Source organism: Micropterus salmoides, unplaced genomic scaffold (genome assembly GCF_014851395.1).
Source record: "Micropterus salmoides isolate LMB-PRFRI ecotype aquatic unplaced genomic scaffold, ASM1485139v1 Ms_hic_scaffold_22, whole genome shotgun sequence".
Classification (NCBI taxonomy): domain Eukaryota; kingdom Metazoa; phylum Chordata; class Actinopteri; order Centrarchiformes; family Centrarchidae; genus Micropterus; species Micropterus salmoides.
This window is the reverse complement of record NW_024041373.1, coordinates 3,632,067-3,657,258: the sequence shown is the minus strand read 5'-3', so window position 1 is coordinate 3,657,258 and position 25,192 is coordinate 3,632,067. Positions and strand designations below refer to the sequence as shown.

Below are 25,192 nucleotides of genomic sequence, written 5' to 3'. Positions count from 1 at the left end.
TTGTCCAAGCTTTTAACTTTAGGTGGGCAAAATCAGCTGTCTCACGGGCTTTAGAAGTCCTGAGGTTGAGGTACAAACAGTGGGGCGATCGGGCTTTCGTTGTTGCCGGCCCAAAACTCTGGAACAAGCACATTTTAAATCAAAACTTATTTATTTAGAATGGCTTTTAGAGTGGTGCAACAACTTCCCTCTTCTTCTGATGATTTTAGGTAACTTTAGGCTTACTGTTTTCTATGCTTCATGTTTTTTTCTTGTCTTTTATTGAATGCTGTGCTGTTTATTCTTGGTTTATGTAAAGCACTTTGGACACCTGTTGGTTGCTGTCAAGTGCTATATAAATAAATGTTGATTGATTGATTGATTGATTGTCTTCCTGTCTCCAGATTGCCTGTTCAACATGCTCAGCCTGACTCCCAGTCCAAAACCCCTAGAGCCACTAGGAGATCCAACTCTTCCTGCCATACTCCAGCTAGCACCAGCCCACACTCGCCTGCCGCTTGGAAGGAAACCCCCTGTATCCTCACCCTGCCTTAGCTCATTCACTCTGCCCTTGTCATACTGTTAAAACTGCTGTTTTGTCGCCTGGTCTGCATCTGGATTCGGGCATAATTTCTGACAGCTGCTTTGGAACAAGGTTTCCTACTCTGAGAGACTGTTAAGCAAACAGAATGTGGGGAAGTGAGGCAGAACTGTTATCTGATCCAACAAATGATGTCAAGCTGGAAGAAAGGGAATAAGACTTACTATATCTGACAAAGAGGCATCACTGCAGGGCTCACTGCGTGTTGTTCCCATGAACACTGAACCTAGCAGGTAAACAGGTGAAGAGACAGACACATAAACACAATTGGCATTGATAGCAATCTACAATAGAAGCAATGTTTCACAGAAGAAAAAGAAGTGGGATTTTAATATGTATGTAGCGTTCATTCAGGCAATGAAGTCACACTTAAGCACTGGGCTAGGAAAGTCCAGTCTATATTCATGCAAGTGTACAGTGCAGCCATTTTAATATGACACTTCTGACTTTCACTTCATACCAACACTGTTTGCAGCTGCATCTCCCTACACTATCCCTACCTTGGTGCTTTTGATTTGTTCTTTATGTATTTCTATTAAAGTGGATTAGTTCTCCTAAGAAAAGGGACAATTCATTCAATTACTGAGAAGCACTGGCTGAAGCTGAAAGTATATATTGTTTATATGACCTGGGTATTAACTGGAAACAAGGAGAGAGCACATTAGTCCAGTTTTAACTACTCTGCACTGGCTTGCTGTATCATTTACAATTGATTTTAAGGTGCTCCTCCTTATAGACAAAGGGCCAGATTTACTAAAGGTTTGTGTGTGTAAAAACGTGTGCAAACTTTATATCACCAGCAAATTAACATGTAAGCTGATCTACTAATGGTGTGCACAGAGTATGACGTCTTTCAAAAGTGCAAGATAGCACCTGTTGTTCATTTACTACTTTTGCCTTAATGAATATGCAATGGGAGGGTAACATGCCAATACATTTATTTACTACACGCAATGTGATCTAATAAGCCTAAAAGCAATTTCATGTGAGTGCAACAGCATCTGTATTTAATATGTTTGAAGGGAAGGTGCAAACCGGCAAAGTATTACGCAGAGATGGCTGCTGTTATCGTTGCGAGGAGACACAGCCGTAATGAAAGAAGATGTAGAGAAATTAAAAATATTAGATATAGATAGATAGTAGATAATAGATGATATTATTCTATATCAATATAGAGAAATGAAATTATTTTATTTTATTTATTCGATGAACTATATGAATTTAATCGTTTTTTTGTACACTGCTCAAAAAAATAAAGGGAACACTTAAACAACACAATGTAACTCAAGTCAATCACACTCCTGTGAAATCAAACTGTCCACTTAGGAAGCAACACTGATTGACAATCAATTTCACATGCTGTTGTGCAAATGGAATAGACAACAGGTGGAAATTATAGGCAATTAGCAAGACACCCCCAATAAAGGAGTGGCTCTGCAGGTGGTGACCACAGACCACTTCTCAGTTCCTATGCTTCCTGGCTGATGTTTTGGTCACTTTTGAATGCTGGCGGTGCTTTCACTCTAGTGGTAGCATGAGACGGAGTCTACAACCCACACAAGTGGCTCAGGTAGTGCAGCTCATCCAGGATGGCACATCTATGCGAGCTGTGGCAAGAAGGTTCAGCTGTGTCTGTCAGCATAGTGTCCAGAGCATGGAGGCGCTACCAGGAGACAGGCCAGTACATCAGGAGACGTGGAGGAGGCCGTAGGAGGGTAACAATCCAGCAGCAGGACTGCTACCTCTGCCTTTGTGCAAGGAGGAGCAGGAGGAGCACTGCCAGAGCCCTGCAAAATGACCTCTGGCAGGCCACAAATGTGCATGTGTCTGTTCAAACGGGCAGAAACAGATTCCATGAGGGTGGTATGAGGGCCCGACGTTCACAGGTGGGGTTGTGCTTACAGCCCAACACTGTGCAGGACGTTTGGCGTTTGCCAGAGAACACCGAGATTGGCAAATTCGCCACTGGCGCCCTGTGCTCTTCAGATGAAAGCAGGTTCACATGTGACAGACGTGACAGAGTCTGGAGACGCCGTGGAGCTCTGCTGCCTGCAACATCCTCCAGCATGACCGGTTTGGCGGTGGGTCAGTAATGGTGTGGGGTGGCATTTCTTTGGGGGGCCGCACAGCCCTCCATGTGCTCGCCAGAGGTAGCCTGACTGCCATTAGGTACAGAGATGAGATCCTCAGACCCCTTGTGAGACCATATGCTGGTGCGGTTGGCCCTGGGTTCCTCCTAATGCAACACAATGCTAGACCTCGTGGCTGGAGTGTGTCAGCAGTTCCTGCAAGAGGAAGGCATTGATGCTATGGACCGGCCCGTCCGTTCCCCAGACCTGAATCCAATTGAGCACATCTGGGACATCATGTCTCGCTCCATCCAACAACGGCACGTTGCACCACAGACTGTCCAGGAGTTGGCGGATGCTTTAGTCCAGGTCTGGGAGGAGGTCCCTCAGGAGACCATCCGCCACCTCATCAGGAGCATGCCCAGGCGTTGTAGGGAGGTCATACAGGCACGTGGAGGCCACACACACTACTGAGCCTCATTTTGACTTGTTTTAAGGACATTACATCAAAGTTGGATCGGCCTGTAGTGTGGTTTTCCACTTTGATTTTGAGTGTGACTCCAAATCCAGACCTCCATGGGTTGATAAATTTGATTTCCATTGATAATTTATGTGTGATTTTGTTGTCAGCACATTCAGCTATGTAAAGAAAGTATTTAATGAGATTATTTCATTCATTCAGGAGGATGTGTTATTTTAGTGTTCCCTTTATTTTTTTGAGCAGTGTATTTTCCTTTAAGGGTTCAGTGTGTAATATTTCTGAGGATCTATTGACAGAAATGCAATATATATCTAAAAATTTGTTTTCAGTGGTGTGTAAAGACCTTACATTCTACCGTTATGTTTTTATTACCTAGACATTTATATCTACATAACCACAGGCACCCCCTTCTATGGAGGTCGCCGTATTTTGTTGTCATGTTTCTACAATAGCCGTCAACGAACAAACAGCCTACAGAGCACGTTATGTCATCACAGCGTTCTTCTTCTCCTTGTATAATTCCGGCAGCGTCAACGCCTGTAACTACATTAAATGTGTCTATAGAAGAAGAAGAGAAAATAATAACAATAAACAGTCTCTGTTAGTCTTCTGGTTTATTAGAAGAGAGAGAGCCGACAGCTGTGGATCTTTATACCATGAAGCCAGACCTGGACAAGTACAAACAGCTGACGGCAGAAATCACGGATGTGGATTTTCCCAGATGGAAGGCTTTAATGTGGGACAGATGTTTTCAAAGCGGTGCTGAAGTTGTCTGTTTTCTGCTGGACAGGTAATTAACTTAAGTTTGTCAGGCTTTAGAGATGCAAATGAAAGATTTTATTGTTTGATAGCTTTAGCTTGAAGCTGGCTATAATCACTGAGAGAGGTGAGGTGTTTCCCCTGCCAATATGTAGTTGCATTAATTTCATGTCACCTACTTATTCTCCAGCCTGTGCGTTGGCTTTGCCGGTTACATTAGTGAGAAAATCAGCTGATCAGTAACGTTAATTGGCAATAAAGCCTAAAGCCGTAACGTTAGCTTAGAGTATGGAAGCAGCAGCCAGCTAAACTTTTACTGCCCTGGCAGAAACATCATGTAAGGTTAGTTGGATTAGTTTATTCTCTATTGGTGTAAAATATGTAGATGGATTAATTTCATGTAGTTACTCTCTCTCTGCAGCCTCTAATTTGGCTTTGTTGGTTACATTCGTGAGACAATCAGCTGATCTGTAATTGGCAATAAAACGGTAGCTTACAGCAAGAAGCTCAGATCAGACAGCTAAACCTTTACTGCCCTGGTAAAAAAAAATATGTTGTTGGATTAGTTTCATGTAGTTACTCTCTCTCCAGAGCTCTGTTTTGGTTTTGTTACATTCCTGAGACAATCAGCTGATCACTAATTGGCAATAAAAGAAGGTAGCTTACAGCTGGAAGCTCATATCAGCCAGCTAAACTTTTACTGCGCTGGTAGAAAAAATATGTTGTTGGATTGTAATTTCACGTAGTTCTTCTCCAGCCTCTGCTATGGCTTTGTTACGTGCCGTTACCTTCCTGAGACAAACAGATGATGAATATTATTGGCAATAAAATGGTACCAGCAGGGAAGCTCAGATCAGCAGCTAAACTTCACATTTTACTGCCCTGGTGGAAAACATGTATTTCTTTTTACTGCTAATGGTGATATATAACAAGGCCGTGTCCCTATCAAGGGACTAATAATGAATACTTTTGCATTTGCATTTACAAAAGGTATTTTTTGGATATTGATTTGCCACTGTGCACACAAATGTGTAATTTTTACTTTCACATGGTAAATGCCCATTAAAAACGTTGCACCGTTTTACCACAAGCTGAAATTATGGCTGTCAGTACTACTTTGTGTTTCTGTTGTATTTAAAAAAAATTTAAAAAGACATTTTGGTAAGATTTGCAGATTGCTTATATAATTAATTAAGCAAAGTGGGAGGAGCCTTTATCCTCACCTGACAATGCATTTGTAAACTTCATGTATTATGTGGTTTATACTGGACTGTTGTGCAGAAACAGTGAGGCTTACATTGTATTATCTGTCAGTGGTCATACTTGATGCACTAAATGTGATTTTTTTTGTTTGTTTTTGAGATACTCTTCATTTTCTTTGGTTTGTTAGTCCAGATGAGCCAACCCTCCCAAGTTGTAAAATAATGTATTACAGGAGTATGAGACATCATGTAGCACTTAATTTCTTCATGTGGCTGTTGTTTATTAATGAACAAGTAACATATTAAAAAAAACATGTGATTTTACTGAATAATTAAGTAAATATAATTTCTTAATATATCTATCTAAAGAAACCTCAATTCTTGACTGGCAACTCTCTGCTATCTCATAGATGACATCTTTGTCCTGTCTCAGGCAACAACTCGCATAGATAGGGGAGGGGGGTGCAATTTGCAACCCTCACCACTAGATATCACTAAAACACACACTGAACCTTTAAGCATTGACAATACTGTTGTATTAACATTCATGCAAATAAAGCTAAACTGAACTGAATTGAGAAAGGTTTTTTTCCATTTGTGTCAATATTGTTGGCATGACTGAGGAACATTCTCCATGAGATGGAAGAATTTAGAAAGTTGTGTGGCACTGTGGAGAGGCCCCAGCTGCAGTAGTACATGGATCACACGTAAAATTCATCCAGCCAACTGTTCACAGCGTGGCCGTCGTAATAGCGACTCAACCCATTGTAGGTATCGGAGAGGGAATGGGGCGTTGGGGCATACCGGGCGAGGGACAGGAGATCACATAAAAAAAGCTTTCAAAAAAGTATTATTTTAAATATATTATATGGACTGTCTGGTTGTTCATACACTATAGGAATGGAAGTATATAGTATAGTATGTAAAATACTGCAAGACTTTAAAAGGACTTCTATGCCTGACTGAACTCTTTTCCAACACCTCTGACAAAGGAAGCATCTAAAGCAATGTGATGTACATGTCATGATGTTACTAATTATATTTTATTTTCCATGATTTATTTACATTACATTTACTCATTTAGCTGACACTTTTATCCAAAGCAACTTACAATTGCTATACATGTCAGAGGTCGCACACCTCTGGAGCAACTAGGGGTTAAGTGTCTTGCTCAGGGACAAATTGGTGGATGGGTCACAGTGGGGAACTGAACCTGGGTCTCTCACACCAAAGGCATGTGTCTTATCCATTGCACCATCACCCCCCCACTATTAACTATTCAACTGTTCTTTATTCTCTCCATAAACGGGGAGCACTGGTGTTGACATGTTGATGTTCTATGTTACAAACAGTTTAGGCATGGTAAATCAGCTGATACATCTGGTCAAACTGAAAGCTTGAAACAGCAAATATGCTTCTTATACTTTCTAACAGAGACAGAAATTCAAAGAATTCTGTTTCTATGTTGCACTTCCTCCTGTGGAGGTTGAGTTGAACAGCATTTTACCAACTTACAACTGAGTTGAGCTGTCTCTTTTAGTTAGCACTTATCCTGGTTCTTTTTCTCTATCCCACCTCAGTGGATCTGTTACCTTGGTGCTCTGATGTGATGCGGATCAAATCACTGACTGTTGTCTCATGGATGTGTTTTAAGATGTGACCTCTGGCTCCCAGAAGGGGCGGGGTCTTCGACTTGTACGTGGTGTCAGAGAGTAGTGAACATGAGTCTCCAAGAACATTGCTCAGCTTCTCCCACTGGTCTATGTCCTTACAAAGCACAAACACACAAGAATAAGGATACACATTTAAGTGTACAAAATGCTCATACATATGTATGTAAAGACATACTGTAAATCTAACACATAGTCAATCTCACAAAGACACATAAACATCAGTACACAGAGAAGAATTATAACCCAAACCAACTAACTATAGGAGTTCTATTTACACAGAGTTTGTATTTAATGGGAATTCATGAAAGTTTGATGTAAGCTGCACATGGTAAATGGAATGCTTTTATGTAGTGCTTTTCTACCGACCACTCAGAGCGTATTACAGCACATGCCAGCATGTCCAGAAGAACAATTTTTATTTCATTCAGTGAAGCTGTAACCACGTGACTATAACCCTCGGATCAGGAGCATTATACCAAATTAACAACACCTATGGGTGCATCGTACACCCACACACTCTCCCTCTTTCTATCCTCCTGGTCGGTAAGAGCTTATACCAGTGTGTGTTGTTTTACCTTGCTAAACCTCGTGGTTTTTTGCCAACAGTTTGGCACCCCCGTGGTATGCCGTGAGTGGTTTGTGCTCGTCGTGTGCAGGTGTGATCACATACTGCCTTTGTAAGTGGATGTGTGGTGAGCACCATAGACTGTATATAAAGTGGTGAATACGCGTTTAAGAGTAGCGCTCCGCACTGCCGGAGTGCAATAGTTTTCTCTGCTGTGTTTTGTTGTTGAATAACGCTCTTCTTCTCTGGTGGTAGGTGTTGGGTGTGCTATCGCCGCCTGTTGGTTGGAGTGTTATTACATTCAGATTGAAAGTTTGCTTATTGAGGTCTGTGTATTTCTTTGTTCCTGTGTAGTTGCTTTAATGCAGCAATTTTTAGCCACCCTTTATTAGGTGTTTATTGTGTAGTGATGTGTGGTGAGCGTTCTGGTGCTAAATGGCTGCCGTGCATCACCCAGGTGGGTGCTACACATTGGTGGTGGTTGAGGTGAGTCCCCCAACTTCACTTTGAAGCGCTTTGAGTATCTATGATAAAGCGCTATATAAATGCAATTCATTATTATTATTATTATTGGTTCTTAATAATTTGCTGCATGTGTGTTTGTCTTGTTGTCTTGTTTTTTTCTGTGAGAGATGCATTGTGTTTTCCTGCTGCACAGAGGATATGGAGTCTCCAGGGAGTGATGAGTGGGACAGTGGCCCCGAGGGCAATGTGCAACCTGCCCAAGCCCCTGCTCCCCGAGATTCGGGTTCCCTGGCAGGAATGAAGAGGTCCAGAAAACGGAAGTGGGCTGAGCAGTTCTGTGACCCCAGGGTCGACCTTATGCAGGGGCAGTTGGAGGATATGCGTAAGACCATTGAATGCATGGCTGCAACTCAGCACCCTGGCTGTGGCTCCTCTTGGCAGGTGGAAGCTTGCGATGAGGGAGATGACTTTGGTAATGATTCCCAGATGGCTGAGTGTGGTGATTTTTCTGATGAAGCTCTGCTCTCACGAGCGGCAACATTTGCTGGTCTTCCCCCCCCCCCTCTTCCCCACTGAAAACTTCTGCACTGGACCCGGGACCCCAGGAGCCAGAGGCAGAGGTTGCTCTGCCGGTGTACCTCAATTTTGTTAAAAATCTCCAGAGGTCCTGGGCCCAACCCAGGGAGGCTACTGCACCCCGTTCCGTCCTCAGCATACTCAATGGTGCTGCAGAGCATGGCCTGGATGGCGCAACAAGGGTGGGCCAGACTTTTGCACTGCTAGCTGGAGCCTCGTCCACGAGCGGTAGGGTTGCTCGTCAAATAAGAAGTGCTGCACCACTGATGGGTTGGTGGTGAAGGCCTATCAGTCTACAGCCATGGCCTCGAGACTGGCAAACACTAATGCTCTTCTGCTAGTGTACTTGGAGGGGCTGATACGGGACATGGAGTCCAAAAACCAGAGTGACCTCCTGCCAGTGATGTTTAAAGTTTTGGACACAGTGATCCAGGGTGCTAGCTCTCAGGTCAGGTTCTTGGTAACTCCTTGGCGTAGCTGATTATGGCCCGGAGGCATATTTGGCTGAGCCAGTTGGGTTTGGCGGATACAGACCGAGCTGCAGTTCTGGAAGCTGCCATAGCTCCCAGTGAGGTGTTTGGTCCTGCAGCAGAGGTTGCATTGGATGAGGCCCAGAAAAAGGCCCAGAAGGTCAGGCTGCAACTGTGTACGCAGCCTGACCTTCTGGGCCTTTGGAGAGGCGTGGCAGTCTCCAGCGGCCTCGTTTTGTGGAGCAGCGCTCCTCCTGCAGTTTGGGGACTGGGAGGCAAGGGCCTCCCCACCAACAGGCTTGGGGCTGCCAGCGTTTTCGAGAGCACACTGATCGTGGGGCCTCTGGGCCCCGCTGGAGCTCCTGACGGGGCGTATCCCCTGACGCCAGCTTTTTCCCCTGCCCATCTTCAGGCTTGGCGTCAGTGCACCTCTTGCCCCTGGATGGTCAGTACTCTAGAGTTTGGGAACCGCCTGCAGTTCAAGATCCACCTGCCTCGGTTCCGAGGGGCTTTGGAGACAAAGGTAAAAGACAAATCTCGTTCTGCCATTCTGGCCAGCAAGATTTCTGCCTTGCTACAGAAAGGTGCAATAAGACCTCTGTCTCCAGAGGAAATGAGACAGGGGTATTACTCCGGTTATTTCCTCGTCCCCCAAGAAGACCAGGGAATACCGCCTGATTCTACATTTGCGGAGGCTGAACAGGTATCTCAAAGTCCTCCCCTTTTAGATGCTCAAGTTGGGGGCTCTGTTTCAGGCCATAATGAAACTCATTGTGCGATTGGTGCACAACAGTGGACCTTCGAGATGCCTATTTTCACATTCTCATCAGTCCACATTACCAGACGTTCCTCAGGTTTGCTTTTCAAGGGAAGGGCCTACGAGTACATTGTCCTTCCTTTTGGTCTGTCTCTGTCCCAGGTTGTCCCGTTGCACACACGACCGCTGCAGCTTTGGTTCGAACACCAAAGGGTCTCGCTGCCCAGGGGCAGGTCGAGGACACTTGCTCCGTCTCGAGGGGGCCTCATGGTCCTCACATGGTGGAGGCACTCACAGGCTGTCCAAGAAGGGTGACCATAACGACCAATGCCTCCCACTCAGGCTGGGGCGCAGTCTGGGAGGGCAGGTCAGTTCACGGTCACTGGAGTAGCATGTGAACCTCCTCGAGATGTTCACCTCTGACAGGCTTTTTGTTTCATATGGTGACCTCATGCTGGGCAGGCCTGTTTCAAAGCCCCGTTTGGCTCATTGGATACTGGATCTGATTGCCATGGCCTATGTGCAGGTCGGGGTTGTGGCACACTCTGTGAGGAATGGCCGCTTCATGGGCTCTGTTTCGGGGCGCACCCTTGGAGGAGGTTTGCGCTGCTGCTGGCTGGGCTTCCACATGAACCTTCACCAAGTTTTATAAGTTGAACCTGGCTTCGTCTGCCCCCCCCCCCCCCCTTTACTTGGGGTGGCCACGACTGCTTAAGGTTCTTATTTATTTGTTCCCTGTCCGGGTCCTCTTTTGTTTATGGCTGTTGTGATATTCAACCTGGAGGGACATTTTTGTTCACATGACTTTCAGTTGTCCACAATAAAAAGCTTGAACTCAGTGGCATGTGTTCTGCCATTTACTGAGCTAAGGTTCACTCCTTTCTTGATATGGCCTTTTGACTGTTAGTTGAGGCCACCTTCCTCTCCTCGTGACTAATTTGGTATACTGTTGTCACGTGGTTACAGGTTCACTGAATGAAATAAAACGAATGAAAGTGAACCTGTAACCATTCATTGTCACTTGGTGGTGAAGGTTTGTCCCATGGATCCCTTCCCTTCGTCGCACCCACAGGTGCTGTTAATTTGGTATAATGCACCTGATCCAAGGGTTATAGTCATGTGGTTACAGGTTCACTTTCATTCATAAAACCGTGTTTACATACATAAACATTCGATATTGGTGTTGAAGGTGTTGAATACAAGTTAATTACGCAAACCAGGGGTGTTCTCAGTAACTATGGCAACGGATGATCTGAAACTAATTCGTCACATGTCAACCTGTCAACAGGTTACCTTGATGATAACCTCCTGGTTGCAAGCTAGTTTTTTTTAGGTTTCAGCGATTTAGGCGTACAAGCTCCTACAATCGTGACAAAACAGTTGTAGTGGGACAACGGTGTGGATTTGTGCATTTTATATTGAATAAATTTGGAGCTACTCCAAATTCCTTTTTCTCTCCCTCAGAGGAGCAGGGGGTGTTAAAGATCAACTTCAACAGACTGCTGGGGAGACCCCAACGGAAGGGGGGGTGAAAGTTGCTTTCTCTAAGTGCTATCCCTGACCATAAAACTGCCACCTTTTTGATTCTGAAGCTGATAACGCAGGGCCTGACTGTTAAACTGACAAAGGGACACGAACCAGCGATTAGCATTTCCCTGAACAGCCTATGAAAACTGCCCCCCCCACATGTGTAACCGTCTCCAAAAACTCTAAGCATTTAATTAAGTGTAATTAAATCTTTAGTTACTTGATTATGTTTGTGTTAACATGTTGTTGCTATCTGTTGTTGATATTAGTGCTGAAAATAATCTAAATAAGTTACTTTTGCAGTGTTTTTATTTTCAGCAGGACACTCCCTCATCTAGTGGAATCAATGCTTGTTCATAATACTTTCCTACAAAATTCCTTTAGAAATGATGATAAAGAAATGTCATACTATACTCTTAATCGCCAGCTTGAATTTAAGGATGAATACCTAAATTCCCCGGTTCCTAAGGAGAGATGATCTTGGATTAATCTAAGCTTTCCTCATGTAACCTGAGCTCCCCCAAGTGGACGAAATAAGTATTACATACCCTCGTTGGAAATGCCGTTAAATGTATAAATATCCTGACCAATAATGTGAAAATTGTTTCCTGTTACCAAATGCTTAACTTAGAACGGTACAACCGTTTAACCATTGAGGTTTGATTGTGGAAAATATTTTATTATAATACGCGCAAATAGATTTCTTTTCTTTTAGACATTAAGTTTAGAAAGGCAGTCCCTCGGGAAACCTGAAACGCCCTCTGGGGAACCACGCCCCAGGCAACAAAAGAGCGACACGCGACGCTCTTCTCTCTTCTCTGCTCTCTCGGCTCTCTGGACGCTTCGGCACGTGTCCGGCGTGCCTCGCCAGGCAACGCCCAGGAGTCGACCAGCGATAGGCCTTTGTTCGCTTGAAGCTACACACGCGAAGTTGTTTTATTTTCTTTCTTTCTTTCGTTTTGTTAAAGTTATCAGTCCGTTAAGTTACACTGGACTAATTCAGGAACGACCAAGTTCCATTTCTAAGCTTTTTCGTCGAGCCAACTTCACCGAGGTCAGACCAAGCCACATGGTCTCGCCAGCGGCAACGAAGGAAACCTGAAAACAGCCGAATTGCCAGACGGAGGACAGCGTTTTCTTCAGTCAGATACGGAGAACCCCGGAGAATCCCTAGCAAAAGCCAGGATCGGGCAGCTAACGTGGGACCCGTGCAACAGGCCAAAGCAGGCCGTCTACAAGCCGTAAGACCTAACCAACATTCTGTGGTCAGATATGTCCCGTAAGGTTAATATTTCCTTTTTAACTCCTAAACGCATAACTTACTTTCATTAGTTCTCCTATGCCATATGAGTCAAATGCTTCCCACAATCGAACCTCCAGGCTCATTGTGCCGCCATTGTTTATTTTCCCTGTATTCAACCACCCTTTTATATCACATTAGTTAGAGAGTAAATTCACTGTGATATAATCATGAACTGTGTGTGTTGCCTATTTCTACGTCCCTGCCAAGAGAACTGACACTTTAGATATGAGACTGACTGATTGATTTAAGATAATTGAGCGATTATTAACTAACTGATCACTAGTAATAATTGTATAATTATTAAAAGCTACCTAGAGGTCCGGAGACTCTAGGATTATCACAACTCTGGTGGTGCCCTGAAACGAGGAATATTGTTGATTTTATAAATATTAAAATTCATAATTGGATATTAAATCTCATAAATTTATTAAAATTCATAACAAATTTAGCCATGCTACACAGCTGCTGACATCAAATTATTAGGCCGTAATATCAACCAGAACATCCTCTGAATTCAGAACTAACCTGCTGCATTTTATGTTGTGCCCATTATGTAGTCTGCACATGTAATGTGCACACTGTGTTCCTCTCTGTCAATAGGAGGTGCTGCAACAGCCTCCGCACACCGCTTCCCGCACGCTTGGCCAGAGATGGCAGTTTTTAAACAATTTTGTAATAAATTCATTCTTAATAATTTCATAATATAAACAATGTCTTCAATATATAAACAGTATTGCCTAAATAAACTTCAACATGTTGATGAAAGAATGATAATATTATGAAGTTACCTCTCTCCTAAATGGATCAATTAAGGCCACCACTGCTGGGTATTTGCTGATGAGGGCTTGGTACATATCCACTAATTCATCTGGCGACTTCAAAACTCCTGTTGCAACCTCATACTTTCCTTTAGACTGAGAGGAAGAAAATATTAAACAAATTCTGCTTTTTGTCTTTATTAGCTGTGCCTATACTGCATTTGCACATGATCTGATCTCTTCAGCTATAGGCTTGATTTACACAAGGACCTTGGCTCACATTAAGCCTGCCAGCATTTCGTCAACTTACAAAGTCCATTAGCTCAGGGGCAGCACAGTTTACAGCTAAATAGATCTCTGTTCCCACTGTCAGTCCAAAGTTAGTGCAGGCTTCAGTGATCAGGTCCAGAGGCTGCTCAGGTCGCTCGTAGCTCACAGCCGGCGCTCCACTGTCACACAGAATTGCCTGGGTGGCCTCGGAGCAAAGACACCGTTCACCTTGTCAACATCTATGCATTGTGTAACTGAAGTAAATACATTAACCCACACTGTTTTTTAATCTGTCCTCTTTGGATACATCTGTTGAAAATAGCTTAGCTGAAGCTGTATGTGAATGACAGTAGATGAGTATTTATTCATAGGTATGAATGAGAGCACTGTCATTGTAAGATTATTAGAAGATGAGTGTGTTCCACTCACCCTCTCCACTGTTGTGAATGTAAGTGCTAGGGGTCATTGAACAATACAGGGGACAACTCTGTATCCAGTACAAATGATGTATGAAGGAAAAGGGAGATAGGAGAAGTACTGAATGCTTTAATAAGCATTTCAACATACCCCCAGGCCTGCATACCTGAGTTAATTTGAAGATTAGCCATGAAAATCAAATACAAATTGTTTGGTATATATCTTTTAGGAAAGCTGATTAACAGAAAAGGCCTCGAATCCTGCCTCCACCTTTTACATTCCTAGCTCTCATAAAGCCCGTGTCAACTCAGTTCCTATTCTTACAGTGAATAAATAGCAATGTCCCTTACCCCAGCTTTTGTTGAAGTGTTCATTATTCTCATTATCTCCTTCTGTAACTCAAGGGTCATTGTGATGATCTGTTGAAGAAGTTTAGTGTGTTTAATAAATGCTATAGTGAACATTTAATATACAAGAACTAAGGTGCCTTACCAATAATATACCACATCATAGCAACTATAAACAAAGCAAAGGAACTTAAAACACACACACACAAACAAAGACAGATAGAACATGTAACAACTACACAGATGTATTTGAAGAATGGTGAGTACTTGTCTGACTCGTTGTCCCACTTTGGGGATCAGGATGACTTCTTCCAGTAAATTCAGTTTTCCAGGAGAATTCTTCCCACAGCTTAGCAAAGTTACCAAGGGGACAGGTATGTGGAATTGTGTCGGAGCCTGAATAAATCAATTTATGACATCATTACTTCGTTAGTCGCTCCTAGTGTAGTGTTTGTGTGAATGTGTATGTTTACACTTGTGTGGTCTAACCTTTCTGTTCAGAGCTGCTATGTACTTGTAGAGAGGGATACTGTATATTTGTGCCCCAGTTTTGGCCACAGCCAGAGACACAGAGCCAATGGCCAAGCTCCCAGGCAGAACTGGTTCCGGTGGCTCTGTTGAAGGAAATGGCTTCTCTGCAGTGTTGCTCTTTTTACCTGTGATGTAAGCAAAAAAGAGTGTAATGGCTGCATTATGAATAATTAATCACCACCAGGACCTTCTGTGATGCAACAGCGCTAACCAATGCACCACCGGCTGCCCATAGTATTGATGTATTGTAGTATAGATAAATACCATTAAAAAACTACTAGACAGAGAGAGAAAGAGAGAGACACACAGAGAGACACTGCTATATGAAGAACATGAAACTATATCTACATGTATTTGTACAATTTCAAGAGTCTCTGTATAAAAGGGCCTTGATTTTCTAAAGGCAGTGCATGAAACTGAACGCAAGAATTTTTCCTTACAGTACATAATGAGCCAAATAATGAGTGGAAAGTTGTCTAATAATAAGGAGAAAGATGCCTAATAAATACAAAGTCACTATTCATGCTAAAACTTTACTTAGTTCTTTAGAGTTTAAAGCTATGAGGGTGGGGTATTTGGTATGATTAAAACCTCATGTTGTAAGAAACCCAACATTATGTGATAAAAGGGGCATTGTCATCCATATCGGTGGCAAAATATTAAAAAAGAGGAATTATAATGGTAAAACTTTCTCCATTGGAGATCTCTAGGATGCCTTTCTGGCTGCAGGTACAAGATTTAGGACGTGAAGAAACTAATCCCAAACAGTACTGTTGCCCAACTAGTCTCTATCCTACCTCTATCAACACTCTTCTTGTCTTTAGTCTGGTCAGGTGGTGGGGAAGGAAGTGCCACCTCAGCCTCACTGGAAAAATGGCTCTCTTGCTTCTCCTTGTTCCGGATGTCTTTCTCCTCCAGGTGGCGGGCCATGAAGAAATTGCTGCACAAACATAGAACATATGCAACAAGCTCTAAAGAAGGCTGACTGTTACAAAGGAAGTTCACAAATGAAATAAGTAACCAAATGTGTGTGTAAGGGTGTAGGTACTGGACTCCATAATATAACTAAAAAACAGGTATTCTCTTCTGATGGTCTCAGCACAACCTTACTTAATGATAACTAAGGAGGTATCACAAGGTTCTCTGCTTGGCCCATACAATATTACTAAAGGCACTAATATGTAGTTCATAAATGAAATTAGTTATTAAAAAAAATCACTTTTTTCTTCCTTTTTGTCAGTGGGCTGCCACTGTTCTGTTTCTTATTTTAAGGTATTGGGTCAGTATGTAGCTGCATGAGTGCTCCCGAGCCTCTCTCTAACTACATTAACAGCATAGACGCTAATGAAATGCAGTCCACTAACACCATAAAACAACTGGGTCCCAGCACAATACTCCAACACAAACTCCAACATAAACTCCACTTAAGGATAAAAACAACCACAAAGTTGCTAACGTTATCTGGTGCAAAATAATATACACTGCTCAAAAAAATAAAGGGAACATTAAAATAACACATCCTAGGTCTGAATGAATGAAATAATCTCATTACATATCTTATATTATTATCTCATTATATCTTTACATAGCTGAATGTGCTGACAACAAAATCACACATAAATTATCAATGGAAATCAAATTTATCAACCCATGGAGGTCTGGATTTGGAGTCACACTCAAAATCAAAGTGGAAAACCACACTACAGGCCGATCCAACTTTGATGTAATGTCCTTAAAACAAGTCAAAATGAGGCTCAGTAGTGTGTGTGGCCTCCACGTGCCTGTATGACCTCCCTACAACGCCTGGGCATGCTCCTGATGAGGTGGCGGATGGTCTCCTGAGGGACCTCCTCCCAGACCTGGACTAAAGCATCCGCCAACTCCTGGACAGTCTGTGGTGCAACGTGCCGTTGTTGGATGGAGCGAGACATGATGTCCCAGATGTGCTCAATTGGATTCAGGTCTGGGGAACGGACGGGCCGGTCCATAGCATCAATGCCTTCCTCTTGCAGGAACTGCTGACACACTCCAGCCACGAGGTCTAGCATTGTGTTGCATTAGGAGGAACCCAGGGCCAACCGCACCAGCATATGGTCTCACAAGGGGTCTGAGGATCTCATCTCTGTACCTAATGGCAGTCAGGCTACCTCTGGCGAGCACATGGAGGGCTGTGCGGCCCCCAAAGAAATGCCACCCCACACCATTACTGACCCACCGCCAAACCGGTCATGCTGGAGGATGTTGCAGGCAGCAGAGCTCCACGGCGTCTCCAGACTCTGTCACGTCTGTCACATGTGAACCTGCTTTCATCTGAAGAGCACAGGGCGCCAGTGGCGAATTTGCCAATCTCGGTGTTCTCTGGCAAACGCCAAACGTCCTGCACAGTGTTGGGCTGTAAGCACAAGCACCACCTGTGGACGTCGGGCCCTCGTACCACCCTCATGGAGTCTGTTTCTGACCGTTTGAGCGGACACATGCACATTTGTGGCCTGCTGGAGGTCATTTTGCAGGGCTCTGGCAGTGCTCCTCCTGCTCCTCCTTGCACAAAGGCAGAGGTAGCAGTCCTGCTGCTCGGTTGTTGCCCTCCTACGGCCTCCTCCACGTCTCCTGATGTACTGGCCTGTCTCCTGGTAGTGCCTCCATGCTCTGGACACTACGCTGACAGACACAGCAAACCTTCTTGCCACAGCTCGCATTGATGTGCCATCCTGGATGAGCTGCACTACCTGAGCCACTTGTGTGGGTTGTAGACTCCGTCTCATGCTACCACTAGAGTGAAAGCACCGCCAGCATTCAAAAGTGACCAAAACATCAGCCAGGAAGCATAGGAACTGAGAAGTGGTCTGTGGTCACCACCTGCAGAGCCACTCCTTTATTGGGGGTGTCTTGCTAATTGCCTATAATTTCCACCTGTTGTCTATTCCATTTGCACAACAGCATGTGAAATTGATTGTCAATCAGTGTTGCTTCCTAAGTGGACAGTTTGATTTCACAGGAGTGTGATTGACTTGAGTTACATTGTGTTGTGTAAGTGTTCCCTTTATTTTTTTGAGCAGTGTAGTTATTACATTACTTCACCAGCTAACGCGATCCATGTTACTATAGAGTGTACCACCGGTATTATGTCAATGTGTTGATTTTAGCTTATTATGCTGGCTCATGAGTTTGCAGAGATGCACTGTATATGTATATAGGAGGAGCATGCTGTGAAAGACGCAGCAATGTAGAGCAAAGTCTACTGTGCCCCAGTATGTCCCTTGGTTAAACTACTGCACGTCTGCCAGCTTGGGATGAGAAAAGGACGTGGTAAGTATAAAATCTATTGCCACCAAACCGCAAGGCCAGGTCTAGGATCAGTGATAGACCTGCAATCGGGGAAGGCTGAACAGATTATGTTACACAGGTAGGTTAGGTACACAGAGAAAGAGATGGCAAGTTCAACTGGCGTGATAAGTGACAACAATAAAACAAAAGCAACATTAAATAGAAATAAATAGCAGTCTAATCAACCAATAAAACATAAGCAACAACATAAAACAGTAAAGTAATCAAGGGGACAGGCAAAAGAAAAGACGGAAGGTTTGGGCAGTGGCACAACCATTGGTTGCTGACATGGGTGCGGTCTGTCAAAAATTTCCTTTTTTGGCAAAGATGCCGTTGTGACATCCCCATCTCTTTCAGCTGCTGAGATGTCTATCTCTTTGTGTTCTATGTTGAAGATGCTAGTAGGTGTGGTTAAGATCATCAGTTATTGGAGCCACCTTGGCCTCCACTATAAAAGCACGTCTCATGTTCTGCACTTTGGGCTAGAGAGGAAGGAAACCCTGTTCCCTATACTCCTTATTTTTGTTTTCACCATACAACACTCCACTCACTATTCAAGCATGCATACCTGCTGACATGACTGAACTACTGATTATCAAACTTCATAGTATTTGAATATTGTTTGTTGAAAAATAAAAGTAATGATACCTTTACTGCAGTTTTGTGTCATCGTACTGGTTATTTTTTTTTTGTCTTTGGTTTTTTTTTTTTTTTTTTTTGGTCACAGTTTTGAGCCAGCCGTGACACCGTGCACTCGGCAGTGTGTAATCTGGATGTGACCCTAAAGTGGCCCATGTGTTAAATGGTGAATATGATGTAGTAAGTGTGGGCCAAATATTTAAAAACAATTCAGGCAATTTTTGGCAAATATACAGCCAGCACTGGTGAATTAAGACGGGAGCCCAATGTGGCCCACATTTGAAACTGTAAATATGGCCCAATTATTGAACAGTATGGGCCACTTTAGGTAAAGATACGACACTTCATACTGGCTAATCTGAGTATGAGCCACACCCAGATAGCAAAATTGCTATCCATGCTTCTACTGAAGCAATTTTATCTTCTTGATGTCATCTTAAAAGATGTTACGGAAGAGTATGTATTGTTGTGGTGGTTTGTCCCCTCTCGTTGCTAGGTTTCGGTCGAGTGATGATATGCGGACAGAATCCACCTGTGCTCACTCAGCTACAGGATAAAGGAGGCGGTTCCTCCACGGGTCGCTCTCTCACTCCGTGGTGCCGGCCGGCAGCAGACTGTGCTCAGAGGGAGCATGTGTACCCGTTTTTCTGTTTCTGTCCGTTTGGCGGAGTATGTCTACTGTGATCTTTGTTTCTTTTTGTTCTAATAATAAAACACGTGGTTAATTTTTCATCAGGTGTCTCCCATCCTCACTCCCTAATCCCCTACTGGGACGTAACAAAGAACAAACTCTGAATCAAATTGTTAAATGGTCTAGTAGTCTAATTGAGTTACAGGTTAACCCAGCATGCCCATACACTAGACCGTTACAGCACATAACGGCTCAATTTTAAATGACGACTCCCATCCTTTGCACCATGAATTTCAGCTTCTTCCTTCTGGAAGGAGGTTTATAGTCCCAAAGTGTTTAACAAAGTACTACAAAAATAGCTTTGTTCCATTGGTCAACACCTGAATTTCACCTTTACTTATTCAAGTGGTTATTTTAGTGTATTTTATTCTATACTGAACAAAATTATAGACACAACACTTGTTTTGCATCATGAGCTGAACTCAAAGATCTAAGACTGTCTCTATGTACACAAGGGCTATTTCTCTCAAATATTGTTCACAAATCTGTCAATCTGTTAGTGAGCACTTCTCCTTTGAGAAAGTCCATCCACCTCACAGGTGTGGCATATCAAGATACTGATCAGATACCATGGGTATTGCACAAGTGTGCCTTAGGCTGGCCACAATAAAAGGCCAGGTGTCCACATGGATGACTTGTCTGTCTACTGCAAACCAAATCTACTACTACTGCAGCAGAGCTAAAATTCTATGTGGATGACGCAGTATTGTATGCATATGGATCTTCTCCAACTCAAGCCATGTGTATATAGTACAGTCTGCCTGTAATGTTTTTCAGGCATCTCTGTATAATCTCAACCTTGCACTGAATGCTGCAAGACAAAATGTGTTTTGCTCATTCATAGATGTAATGGTCCCAAATGTAATGTTGTTCAATCTTTAAAATACCTTGGGATTTGCTTAGATGGCTATCTTACTCTGAAACATCCAGGGGAAATGGCACAGAATCTGAAGATAAAGTGGGCATCTTATATCAGAGAAAAGCGTTTTGTTTTCTTGAGGTCAGGAAAACCATTGCATAATCACAGAGGTGGGACCAAGTCATCATTTTACAAGTCCGAGTCCAAGTCTTAAACTTTGAGTTTCGAGTCCTAAACAAGTCATAATGCGCTCTTCACCAAATTTAAAACAAGCTTTAACAAGTTAAAAATAAAACAATGTATTGAATGAAGCATTAGCCTGTACAGAAAGAAGGCAGAGGCGTAGTTTCTCTCAACAATTTTCATGAGTTAAATGTTCATGTAGGGCTGCTAATTATTTTGGTCAATATTGAGATCATAATTATTTAACAGGATTACTCATTGCCTTAGGAAACATTAACTATTGAAATGTAATATTTTCTTTTTAAAAACTAGGCTACTATATATGCATTACTCAAAAATCCCAAATAGCCCATGAAATAAACAATAATCCAACATTAACTTTAAGCAGCATCTAGTGTGCAAGAGGACAACAGCAGCACAGTTTCCCCCAATTTGACAGCTTTGGGTGACGGATGGGTCACTGAGGGGGCTGTATGTGTATGCTGTGTGTGTGTGTGTATGTGTGTACACACGGAGGGGAGCAGAGCAGGTGACAGGTGAACTAAGTTGACTACGTTATGTTACATAACGCTGAAATAAAACTGGTGTTTTGTCGGGAGATGCAGTGACAGAAAACAGCGGTGATAAAACTATAAATCGCTATGACGTTAGAAGACGCAGACACAGTGGATATTTTACAAGAACCGATCAGGTAAAGCAACACTGAACACACCTCTTATGGAGGGACGAGAGTCTCAGCTGTGAAGGAAAGGGGTGCGCTGGATTTTTAAAACAAAACGAGTGTCGTTTAGAAACAGTACCCGGCGCTATTATGGGTTGCTGGGGCACACAAGGGGAATGTTTTCTGGGGCCCAGCCGCTAGGGGGGGGGGCCATGCTGTACAGCAATAATTTAATCCTAAATATAAGCAAAGGTTACTATATTTTATTTTGAACCAAAATAACACCACTGTTTGTTGTAAGTGAGGAAAAAAATGTATTTTATTTAATGTTGCTTGAGTAAAATGTAGCCTGTGTCATAATGAAACCCCCTTCTCCTGAAAATGGTATGAGTAGGTAATTTTTTGTTGTAGGCCTACGCAACGTCTAAACATCACTGCTTCACTGTTCAGCAGCGCAAGTGACCTGAGAAAAATTACTAGCTAATATTGGAGTGAATTTCCTTGCTAGGCCAGGGACTGCACATAAATCAGGGTGCCAGAAAAGAAAGGAGAAGAAAAAGAGGGAGCTAGCAAGGGCTTTAGACCCAAATAATAATGTATTGACCAACTTTTTTCAGTCAGCTCAGAAAGCTGCTCCCAGTCCGGCTAACAATAGCCAGGAAGCTAATGTAATAGCTAATGTTATTTTTAGCGAAGGAGCCACCACCACCTATGAGAAAGAGGATGATGCTAATAGCAAAGATGTTCTGCATTTCACCCCGACACCAGGGTTTGAACCCACGGCAACATTTGTGGGGAGCACTGATAATGATGTTGTTGCGTCTACTTCTATGGAGCCAGAACCAAGAACACAGGCTGGACATGAAGGGGAAACCATGTGAGAGCGACACCAATCCCGGGAGCAACACCGATCCAGGAAAATGGCCCAAAAGACTTAACGATGTAGAGAGAGACAACATTGTAAGAGCACTGGCAGGTGTTGACAGCATTACTTTGTTACAAGGTATGTCAAAGATTCTGAAGGCAGGCCTTTCCCAGAGTATTTGTCATATTCTAAAGCAGCAAATGGACGTGAGAAAGTGAAAAGAGACTAGAGGCTATTTATTAGCGAATGTAACAAGTCATTGTACTGTGTTCCATCCATTCTCTTTTCTGACGAATTAGAAAAGAAGTCTACAACCGCTCTTAATAGCCGAGAGGGGTTTAGGGTGTCTACAACAAAGTGGCAAAAACTCTACAGTAAATTACCAGAGCATGAAAAAAGCAGCCCACATAAACACTGCTACTGGAAGTGGCGAAATCTCCAGCATTCCCTGATCCATGGCACAGATGTTGATGGCCAGTTTCAAAAGGAGTTCCAAACGCAAGTGGAAAAAAGGGGGCTTTGTTGGAGAGATTATTAGATGTAACGCTCTTTTTGGCATCTAGAAATTTAGCTTTCAGAGGGGACACCAGTGAGCTTGGTGATGTTCATAATGGAAATTCTTTAGGGTTACTCGAGCTGATTGCAAAATATGATTCTGTCATGCGAGAGCATCTAGAAAAAGTCAAGGAATATAGACAGAGAGGGGAACGGCTACCAGCTACCATCTCTCAGCAACATTCTTGGGGAAAGACTCCAGTCAATATATTTCTCCAATATGTGATGCAACCCCAGATATATCACAAATTGAGCAGAATGTCCTGCTTCTGAGATACATGTATAACGATAACGCACACGGCAAAGGATGGACAATAAACGAACGTTTTATTGAGTTTGTGGACTTGCAATAATGGGATGAAAGACAGGAAAAGAAATCGCCAGCATGATAGAGGAATCTCTCCAAAGGCATGGAATCGACCTCCCTGACTGCCGTGGACAAGGGTATGATAACGGAAGTAATATGTCGTGAAAAGTTAATGGTGTGCAAGCCCAAATTATCAAAGTAAATCCTTTGGCCACATTTTCCCCCTGCGCATCGCATACACTGAATCTAGTAGGTGTACATGCTGTCCAGTCATGTAAGAAAATGTCAACTTATTTCGGATGTGTCAATCGCCTTTACACACTCTTTAGCATGAGTCCAGACCGGTCTGTGTTAAAGGAAAAGACAGGATGTTCACTCCACCGACTGAGTGACACACGATGGAGTGTGTGAAATGACGCGGTAAGACCTATTGCTCACCACCTCCCCAGTGTGATTATAATATCACATCATAATATCGTCCTGTAAATTATCTAATGAGGCGTGAGGACCCACCTGAGTTCCCCCACAGCAGGCAGAGAAACCGCCAGCGCACTGAAGAAACGTCAGATGCACAGGAGACTCCTGATGTAACATTTAGGAAGTCTGTGTATTATATTGCAGTGGACACTATCATTGCACAGCTGAATTCCAGATATCAGTCAATCAGGGACATCTGCAATGATTTCAGGGGAATACTCAATTTCCAGCAGTTGAGTGAGGAGGATCTTAAGTGATCTTGTAGACATTTGATAACAAATATTCCAAGGATCTATCTGAAGATTTGGAAAAGCAAATGCTCCATCTGAAAAGGATTTACAGTGCCACATTCTCAGGATCATCAACACCCCTGGAGTTGCTCAACAGGATTTATGACTTGAAGCTTGAGAGCATGTATGGTGACGTTTGCATTGCACTAAGGATATCCTGCCACAGTTACTTTACCAGTAACTGTGGCAGGAGGAGAGAGATCTTTCAGTAAACCAAAAATAATAAAGAATTACTTGCGCTCCACAATGAGCCAAGAGAGACTCAATAACCTGGCAATACTTGCAATTGAGTGTGAACTGGCTAAACAGATTGACTTTAAAGACATTATAAAGGACTTTGCATCCAGAAAGACAAGGAAGATGGCTGTATAAGACGCAGATATGATACCATAAGGTAAGAAGAAGATGTGTGTGTGTGTGTGTGTGTGTGTGTGTGTGTGTGTGTGTGTGTGTGTGTGTGTGTGTGTGTGTGTACCTATGGAGCCCCTATCACTGAGTAAGTCTCTCTCAGTTAAATGTATGTGTTAATGTAGGAGATAGAGACAGAGCACACACATGATATGAGTAGCCTATAACAGATTTGGGGTGGGCCCATTCACTGGACCTTTTCAGGGGCCCAATCGTTTCTGTGGGCGGGCCTGCCTCTGCATAATCGAGTATATAGTCTTCACCTGATTGTGAAGCTTTCACATACGCTCATGCTGCTCATTCTACCCTAAAATAACTTGATGTAGTTCACCACTGTGCCCTGTGTTAAATACAAACAACTCATCACTCTGTACTGACTAAAAGTACAGCCACTCAGAAGCTCTCAGTGTGTCGACTCATTTCCGCTTCCAGTGCTTGTGTGTTGGTACCGTGTTGTGCTGCTCTCACTAAATACCAGTTACATTTGTTAGATTACAGCGGCCAACTGTCCGCTAAACACTTATTTTTGCAGTAATTTTGCCTAAGCACTCACAGTTCTTTCCATCTTTTAGTGACTGCTGTTCAATCTTATAGTTGTTCAAAAGTTTTGGTAGCTGACGCTACAGTACTTTAGCTTAGCCGTTAGCGACTTTAGCTTAGCAGCTAGCGATGGCTTCTCCTTCTACCTCTCTCTCTCCTACTTGAGAGGAATTGGCGTTCCACCAAAATGGAAATTTTTCGTTTAATTTGGCAAGATAGTCTTAAAACTTATAGGAAGGTCCTCCGTAATCCCAGAGCAGCATACTACTCGTCATTAATAGAGGAAAATAGGAACAATCCCAGGTTTCTTTTCAGCACTGTAGCCAGGCTGACAGAGAGTCACAGCTCTATTGAGACAAGTATTCCCATAGCTCTCAGTAGTTACGACTTCATGAGCTTCTTTAATGATAAATTCTAGCTATTAGAGACAAATTCACCAAGACCTGCCCTCAACTGGCACCAACTTATCTCTTAACTCAGGAACCTTAGAAACAGCTGTAGAACCAGATATATGTTTAAACTGCTTTGCTTCCCTCAATTTACCAACTAACTTCAACAATTTCTTCATCTAAACCATCAACCTGCCTCTTAGGCCCCATCCTGACTAGGTTGCTTAAAGATGTTTTACCCTTAGTCAGCACTT

General features: G+C 43.1%; 1 protein-coding gene across 1 annotated transcript in view; it reads right to left on the bottom strand.

Moving 5' to 3' along the window:
* LOC119917681 (enolase 4-like) overlaps nucleotides 1-25,192 on the bottom strand; it is a 60,144-nt gene that overhangs the window by 12,587 nt on the left and 22,365 nt on the right. Inside the window, exons 4-11 of the mRNA XM_038738099.1 lie at nucleotides 15,548-15,690; nucleotides 14,709-14,875; nucleotides 14,487-14,615; nucleotides 14,223-14,291; nucleotides 13,496-13,660; nucleotides 13,216-13,341; nucleotides 6,684-6,858; nucleotides 745-806 (exon numbers count right to left, since the gene is read on the bottom strand). Of these exons, the coding sequence (XP_038594027.1) occupies nucleotides 745-806; nucleotides 6,684-6,858; nucleotides 13,216-13,341; nucleotides 13,496-13,660; nucleotides 14,223-14,291; nucleotides 14,487-14,615; nucleotides 14,709-14,875; nucleotides 15,548-15,690 (1,036 nt within the window). The remainder of the gene's footprint in view (nucleotides 1-744; nucleotides 807-6,683; nucleotides 6,859-13,215; nucleotides 13,342-13,495; nucleotides 13,661-14,222; nucleotides 14,292-14,486; nucleotides 14,616-14,708; nucleotides 14,876-15,547; nucleotides 15,691-25,192) is intronic.